Genomic DNA, 8,981 nt, shown 5'->3' on the forward strand with positions numbered 1-8,981 from the left:
GTGTTTATGTTCCCTTCAACCTTTAAAATGGAAAATCCCTAGTTAAATTTGTTTACACTATTTTCATTTGGAATCACACTACATCAAAAATGATCTCCACACTTAGATTCCTTCCAGAAGGGGAACCATTCTTATGATCAAATTTTTGCTAAACCCAGATTACAACATCCACAGATTGCAATGTTGGATTTTGATTAATATCTTAGCCACTCGTTTTGACAAATACTATTCCATATAAACATAAACTTATCAAACACTAAAATTGTCATAACTCACGGTTAGCACTGTTATTTAGGTTGGCATCCAACTCGAGTGCACCCTTGCTTGGCAATATGTGGTATTTCATTCGTATCACTTTGCCTTCAGTTTTGAATGAAAGGAATAATGATTGAATGATTTTTTTTTTTTTAACATGAATGGAATCGAATATATATTGAAGTATGAATTTTCTTAACATGACATGAGACCGGTGTTTGATTCCAGATTTAGGAAAGGGTTTTGGTTTTAGTTTTATATAAAAGTGGGTCTTTCGCATGTATAATATGAACCCTCACCTTTTGAATGGAATCTTAATATTGAGCTATTACTAGTGTAATTGATAGTTCGTTAGAATATATGAGGGGGTGGTCACAACAATTTTGGGCGATTAAAATAATACAACACAAGAGCCGCCCTAAAGTGTAAGTCTTGGTCATAGTCATGGTCGTATTAAGTATCAATTGGGTAATTGATATGTCGTTAGAATTCATGAGGGATGGTAACAAATATTTTTTAAAATAATATGTAACACATGAGCCGCCTTAATAGTCATGGTCGTAGTTGGTTTCATGGAATAATGAAACATGTGAGTGGGACCAAAATCTGCTTTTTCTTCAGAACATTTGATTCCATCTATGTGGTGTGGAGGAATATCCTTTCAAAATTTGGTCCTATTTATGTATTTGGGAGAGGACTATCCGGTCCCCCTTGACTACCATAAAGTGCACTTTGGGTTTAAGTGAGATTAAGGGTGATTAATCTCTAGGATAGGATAGGATAGGACAGGACAAGGGACAATTAATCTCATTCCATAGGATAGGAGAGGATATGCAAAAGATTGGTGTTGGAAAAAAAGATTTGATGCCCTTACATGATTTACTCCTATTCTATTCTATTCTCTTCTGTTTCCTTCTCTTCTCTTCTCATCACACTCCATCGTCAACGTAAACCATCATGCCCCCGAGAGGATGACGACATCGTTTTCATGAGACCGGGAGCTCATCATCAGCCTTGGGGACGACAAAACAAGCTGTCTTTGTTCGATGGAGGATACAATTTCATGTGGAAAATAATGAATTGCGAATTTTAGTTATTGTTTTCAAATTTCGTGTGAGTTTGTGAGTTAGTGTTTTTTTAAATGGTGTTTAATCTATTTTTATTATAAAAAAATGATTTAGATTTTTTTTAAAGAATTTAGCCATCTAGTTGTCAGTTACTGTTTTTAAATTTTAAGATTTTGTGTGTCTTAGAGTTTTTGATGGTGCTTAATCTATTTCTATTATAAAAAAATAATTCAGTTTGTTTCGCCATCCACGTGCTAGTGACCGCTTTCAAGTTTTAGGATTTTGTGTGCTTAGAATTTTTGATGGTGGGTAATCCATTTCTATCATAAAAAATTAATTCAAATTTCTTGAAAAAATTCTAGCTAGATTCTGGGAAGAATTTCACCATCCACGTGAAATTGTGGCCTCCTTAAAAAGCCACTGGTTACAATTTTTATTAGAAAATAATAAAAATTCCAACAAAATTTTGACACAATCCCATTTAATTTTTTTGTAAACCTAAATTACAACTATCAAACTTCACCATTTTTGATGCATAATATTACATCCATATTTTTAATAAAAACACTCCAACCATCCCATTTTTAAAAAAAATTATCACCAAATTCCAAACAACAAAATTGTGGTGACCCAGGTAAACAATGCATGCCCTAGAGCAGTCCGGTCCAGTCAAAGAGACCCAAAAAATACCATTGTTCGGGTTCGGTAGTCCCACGGCTGTAGACCACCACACACGTGTAGGTGCTGGACAGAAGGTGGTAAGTCGGCAGCAGCCATGGCCTCCCGGCGGCGGGGAGAATCGCAATGTGGTGACCTGTACTTTGTATTTGATTCGGGTGGGGGCCCGTGGGGCGTGGGCCATTTCCTGCAACACAACAGTAGGATATGGTATTTGTGTCCCACCAAGACGAAGACCGACTGGTTACCCAACGAAGTAACGCCACACTCAGGGCTTGGTTGGTCTTCACATGGAATGAGCCCACCTGGCGACTCAGGCTTAGCTCTGGGAAATACGAGGTGTCAGAGTGAGACTGTCCATAGGCGGCCCATGTGACCAGGGTCACGTAAACCGAAGGCCTTTATAAACGATCCCCAACCTCAACCATTTTTCATCGCATTGGCATTCTCAGTCCGGGCTAGAAATGGATTCCAAAAGTGAGAGCTGGTGGATGGTCGGCCTCTCAGTCGCTGCGACCCGGCCATGTACGCAAACACATTATTATGATTGGAGAGGTTCGGCCTCAGCATTCATGTTCTTGATACCTTGTGTTGTGTTAATTGCAGCCCTGGTCACCTGGTTATCGCCCGGTGGCCCTGCCTGGGGTCGCTTGAGACGGGGGTCGTGCAGGGTAGCAGGCCCTAGAGGGTGGCCTCTCGTGGGCTCCCTGGCGGTGATGGGCAGTCGTGTGGCGCACACAAAGCTTGCGAAACTGGCGGAGTCGTTGGGCGCCCGGCGGCTCATGGCATTGAGTGTGGGCGGCACACGGGTGGTGATAAGCAGCCACCCGGATGTGGCGAGAGAAATTCTGAACAGCTCGTGCTTCGCGGATCGGCCCGTGAAAGAGTCGGCGTACCGGCTCATGTTTCACCGCGCCATCGGTTTCGCTCCCTACGGCGAATACTGGCGTCATCTCCGAAGAATAGCGGCCACGCATCTCTTTTCTCCCAAGCGAATAGCCGCATTCGAGGGGCAGCGCCAAATTATAGCAGACTCCATGCTTCATGACATCAACTCTTCCATGTCCGCCGCCGGAGGGACCGTGCGGGTGCGAGAGATTTTTCAACGAGGTTCGCTCAATAACGTAATGGGGTCCGTTTTTGGCCGGAGTTATGACTTCTTGGACAACGATAGCTTGGACGCGCGCGAGGTGAGAAGCATGGTGAAAGAGGGCTACGAGCTGCTGGGTATGTTCAATTGGGCCGATCATATTCCCCTCCTGCGTTTCCTAGATATGCAGAGAATCAGAAAACGTTGCTCCAACCTGGTGCCCAGAGTGAACGCTTTCGTGCAAAGCATCATCGACGAACATAGAGCTGCTTCATCCCATCATAGCAATAGCAATTCTGATTTTGTGGATGTTCTGCTGGCGCTTCAAGGGGACCACAAGCTGAACGATGAAGATATGGTTGCAGTTCTCTGGGTAGGTACTTCTTTCTTACACCACAATAATCTCCCTTCACTCTCCTATGAATTGTAATTTGGAAGTGCCAATCTCTTATGAGTTGTAATTTGGAAGTGCCAATCTCCTGTAATTTTAATTATTTAGGAAGTGTTATTCATGCATGAGTTAAGATTAGCATATCTAATATATTCTTAAGAATAGAGGCTTGTCTATGATCTAATTTAGGAAGTGTTATTCTTGCCTGAGTTAAGTTAAGATTAGCCTATTTAGAATAGAGGCTTGAGTTTATGATCTAATTTAGGAAGTGCTAGGACTGAACTTCCTAGATTTCTAATTTAGGAAGTGGGACTTTTAATTTAGGAAGTTTTAATTTAGGAAGTGCCCGTGTTTGATGCAGGTTTGAGTTTGATCAGCATACTTTAGCATACTTACACACATATGCATGTGTGAGAGTTAAGATTAAAGCATACTCACACACATATGCATGTGTGAGAGTTAAGATTAACTCACGCACATATGCATGTGTGAGAGTTAAGATTAGCCTATCTAGTCCGTCATTACATACATGTATATATTACATATAATACACATATGATGTAGATTAGCATATTTAGTTAGCCATAAAGTACATGTATGTGAGATGTATTTGATGTATGTGTGAACTAAGATTAGCATATCTATTTTTAGAGATTTACATGTGTGAACTAAGATTATCATATCTATTTTCAGAGATTTGCAAGTGTGAATTAAGATTAGAATATTTATTTTTAGAATAGAGACTTGCATGTGTGAGTTAAGATTGACATATCTATTCTTAAAGTTTTAAGCAAGTAAATTAAATCAAGATTGGCATGTGCTAAATTAAGATTAACATATCTATTCTAAAAAACTTGACTTGAATGTGTGAATTAAGAATGTGTGAGTTAAGAATAACATATCTAAAGACTAAACACCAATAGGAAGATGCCACCCCTCCTTTCCCAACCAAACATTAACAAATCTATTCTTAAAGTTTTAAGTAAGTAAATTAAATCAAAATTGACATGTGCTAAATTATTCTAAGAAACTTGACATGAATGTGTGAGTTAAGAATAACATATCTAGAGACTAAACACCAGTAGGAGGATGCCACCCCTCCTTTCCCAACCAGCCAAGACTACTTGTACAAGGGAAAAATCCGTCAAACACTCGAAATATCTAGGAAGCCTCTCAAAAAGATTCAAAATTGATTTAAGGAAGTAAATTAAATCAAGATTGACATGTGCCAAATTAAGAGTAGCATATCTATTCTAAGAAACTTGACTTGAATGTGTGAATTAAGAATGTGAAATTTAGTATATCTATTCTAAAAAACTTGATATGTGTGAATTAAGAATGTGAGAGTTAAGAATAACATATCTAGATTTACATGTGATAACTAAGATTAGCATATTTATTCTTAGAGATTTGCATGTGTGAATTAAGATTAGTATATCTATCTATTCTAAGGAACTTGACTTGAATGTGTGAATTAAGAATGTGCGAGTTAAGAATAATATATCTAGATTTACATATGCAAACTAAGATTAACATATTTATTGTTAGAGATTTGCATGTGTGAATTATGATAAGTATATCTATTCTTAAAGTTTTAAGCAAGTAAATTAAATTAAGATTGGCATGTGCTAAATTAAGATTAGCATATCTATTTTTAGAAATTTGCATGTGTGAATTATGATAAGTATATCTATTCTTAAAGTTTTAAGAAAGTAAATTAAATTAAGATTGGCATGTACTAAATTAAGAAAATTAAATTAAGATTGGCATGATTAGCATAAACGTGCTAAATTAAGATTACCATATCTATTTCAGGAGACTTGACTTGAATGTGTGAGTTAAGAATAACATATCTATTCTTGAAAGTTTGAAGTTTGAGTTTTCGCCCGGTGTGACTTATGATTAGCATAGCTATTCTTATACACACAACTTGTGTGTATTTTTAGTCCGGTGCGACTTATGATTAGCATAGCTATTCTTATACACACAACTTGTGTGTATATGTATATGTGTAAGGTGTATGTGTATATATATGTAAGAGTTAAGATAAAGAGTTAAAATTAACCTATTTATTCTTAGAAATTTGAGTTTTAAATATAATCAATTTACTAAACAACAATTATTAATACTCCTTCTGAGAGGTTTTTGTTTTAACAAGTAAATGAAGCAATTTAGTAAACAACAGCTACCAAGACTCAATCTGACTATGTTTTTTCTTATGTGATTTCCTTCTCTTTCCATGTACATTATTTCACTTTATGTTACATTACTTCATATCACTCTCATGTCAACCTCTCATCTGCAAACCGCCTCTTTTCTTCTCCTGGTTTCTCTTTGGTCTGTTTTCATCAATGTTTGATAATTACTTATGGTCAACCTCTCATCTGCAAACGGCTTCTTTTCTTTTCTTGTTTCTCCTCTCTGTTTTCATCACTGTTTGATAATTACTTATTACATTACGTCGCAAAAGTTGTTCGTAAATAGTGAGAGTACCCAATAGATATAATCTACTGTTCATTACTAGTTGTTCAGTACCCAATGGATTTTTTTTATTAATGGAATCTGTTCTCGGGTAATGATAAGTTGCTTTCATGTAGCATAATCTTAAGTTTTAACTATGGTAGTTGTTCAGTACCCAATAGATTTTTTTTATTAATGGAATCTGTTCTTGGGTAATGATAAATTGCTTTCATGTATCATAATCTTGACTATGGTTGGCTGCTGCCTTCTTTTTTTAATGCAGGAAATGATATTCCGTGGCACAGACACCATAGCTATCGTCATGGAATGGACACTTGCTAGACTGGTGCTTCACCGGGACATACAAGCCAAGGTGCATGAAGAACTGGACCGTGTGGTGGGAGATTCGCGAAAAGTCTCAGAGTCTGACATTCCAAAGCTGGAGTACTTGCAGGCGGTGGTGAAGGAGGTTCTGAGGATGCACCCACCAGGGCCTCTTCTGTCGTGGGCTCGCCTCGCCACTCACGACGTTGTTGTAGCGGGACGGCACTTTGTTCCAGCAGGCACCACAGCGATGGTAAACATGTGGGCTATAACGCACGACCATGACATCTGGAACAAACCGCACACCTTCTGTCCCCGCAGATTTCTTGTCGCCGCAGGAGGTGAGGAAGTGAACATCATGGGAATGGATTTGAGGTTGGCGCCCTTTGGTTCCGGGAGGCGAGTATGCCCTGGAAAAGCTTTGGGTCTTGCCACAATTCACCTCTGGCTCGCCCGTCTCCTTCACCACTTTCAATGGATCCCTGCATTGCCCCACCAACCAGTGGATCTCTCAGAGGTGTTGAGACTTTCATGTGAGATGCGAGTACCCTTATCCGCCAAGGTCATACCTAGATCAGTTAACTTCAATATGTCCATGGCCAATATCCATTAACTCCAGTCGCCCAAGATATACGCACATATATCTCTATGCTCAAATATATAGAAAATAACTCTGGAAAGTCTAGAATAACAAAAATATTAATTGTTTATCAACCTATCAGGATTTCTTTCTATAGAAATATAGAGTTTAGGCTATACGATTTCAATGTATATCTCCTTTTGTAACAGAATGTATGAATATAAACGTGTCACTTTATAAACGTGTCTCCTGTATTTCAATGTATATCTTGTATAAAGATTTTAAGTGGAATATATATATATATAGAACGAAGATAAAGGGCAAGATTGTGACAATAAGTACGATATATACACAAAATATCACGCATTTTCACACTTTGACCAACCTTCTATAAAGGTAAAAAAAATAATTTATTTCATTTTCAGTGTTTGAAAATTGGAAAACTCTATGAAGATGATTATATCTATATTAATATGTTGACTAATTTTATTTTAACAAAATATAACTTTACAACAATGGAGAATTTAAAGGACTGGATTATATTTTAAATTCTCTTATGGATTTTTTTCACCGACATATTTCATATGTAAGACTGTTTGTTTTAGTTTTATTTTTATTAATCAGCAAAATAAACAATATTCTTACAACGGCAATTTATTTTTCCACTGTGGAAACTACACTAATGGCAAACCAAAAAATCGCAAAAAAAAACAATTTTAATCCAAAAATCTATAAAATCAATAGATTGATTAAGCAAATTTCCAGCAGAAAATTTTTAGGCTAAATCTTAATTTGTGTTATTTAAACTAGTTTTTCCTACCTTGAAAAACCCTAGGGCACTTCTATTGTGCAGGGATTACTCATCAAACAAAATTCGAGGCCAAATTTTGGTTTGTGTTATTTAAACTTGTTTTTTTACCCTGAAAAACCCTAGGGCACTCTATTATGCAGGGGTTACCCATCAAACTTGTGATTTCAATGAATCATTGCCGGATTTTAGAGAAATTAGACCGGAAAAATCCACCGGAAAATCTTCCAAAAAATTGCACTAAAGACTACTCGAATATAAAGACAACTCGATTTCGAATATTACCAATGTTCCACTGAGTTTACAGGATGGGAAAAGCGGGAGGGCGAATACGCACAAGAGGGGAATACGCACAAGAGGGGCATATATAAGCAACCCTAAATTTTAGAGAGGGAATTTTCGGGGACACTGGGACGTCATAGCCATAAAAAATTAATATATAAAAATTAAAAATTAAAATCTCAAAAATATGTCAATAACTAAATAGAAAATCTTAATAATTATGAATGGTAGATCTAAAGACTAAATATGATCATCATTACATATTAGATTATTATCATTTATGAATTATCATTTGACATTTTTGCGTTGTAAATCTAAAAGTAAATTACTAAATTGAATTCATCATTTGACATTATGCAATGCTCCTTCTAAATTCATCATTTGGCATGATGCAAGGAACATCTAAATTAAATTAATAAATTCATCATTTGACAATTGAAATTATGAAATGCACATCAAATTTTCAAAAACCATAAAAAGTAAATTCACCATATGACAATGATATTGATATTGATATTATGTTGAAGTCTAAAATAGCCACAAAATACTAAACTAAAAGTAAACATAGAAAGCATTGAACAATGGAATGCTATTAAATTTCTTACTAAATAATATTAAGAAAAAATAAGTCTTAAGTTTTAATATACTTCAAGTTTTTCAATTTTGTTATTGTTTTTATTTTATTTTTTAAGTTTTAAATTTTAACATGATTTAATTAATTAATTTATTATTTAAAAAAAATTGAAGTTTTAAGTTTTAATATAATTTCATTTATTTTATTTTTTTTGTATTTTTTTCATATATTTAATTTTTTTTCTAACTTTTCAATATTTTATAAAAATTGTTAGGGAAAAAATGGGATAGGCATATATGTCCCCGTCTCCTACCTCCCTCTACAAAGGAGTCACGTTTCGCCAGAAAAACGTCCCCCATAATTTTCCAAAAAACAGACGTGGAGAAACATTTCCCATGAGTTTCTTCACATGAACATTGAATATTATTAATGCTATTAGTCTTGTATACACAATATACATATTTGAAATAAA

At 35.9% G+C, this 8,981-nt stretch overlaps 1 protein-coding gene across 1 annotated transcript; it reads left to right on the forward strand.

Moving 5' to 3' along the window:
- Positions 1-2,420: 2,420 nt before the first annotated feature.
- On the forward strand, positions 2,421-7,065 carry LOC149168683 (cytochrome P450 78A9-like). The gene is made up of 2 exons (XM_089428373.1): positions 2,421-3,463; positions 6,225-7,065. Exons 1-2 carry the CDS (start codon positions 2,465-2,467, stop codon positions 6,876-6,878), a joined length of 1,653 nt encoding a protein of 550 aa, XP_089284499.1. The 5' UTR covers positions 2,421-2,464; the 3' UTR covers positions 6,879-7,065.
- Positions 7,066-8,981: the final 1,916 nt, after the last annotated feature.

Source organism: Pinus tabuliformis, chromosome 4_2 (assembly GCF_031772625.1).
Source record: "Pinus tabuliformis cultivar Carrire ecotype Pingquan chromosome 4_2, CPIR1, whole genome shotgun sequence".
NCBI classification, from domain to species: domain Eukaryota; kingdom Viridiplantae; phylum Streptophyta; class Pinopsida; order Pinales; family Pinaceae; genus Pinus; species Pinus tabuliformis.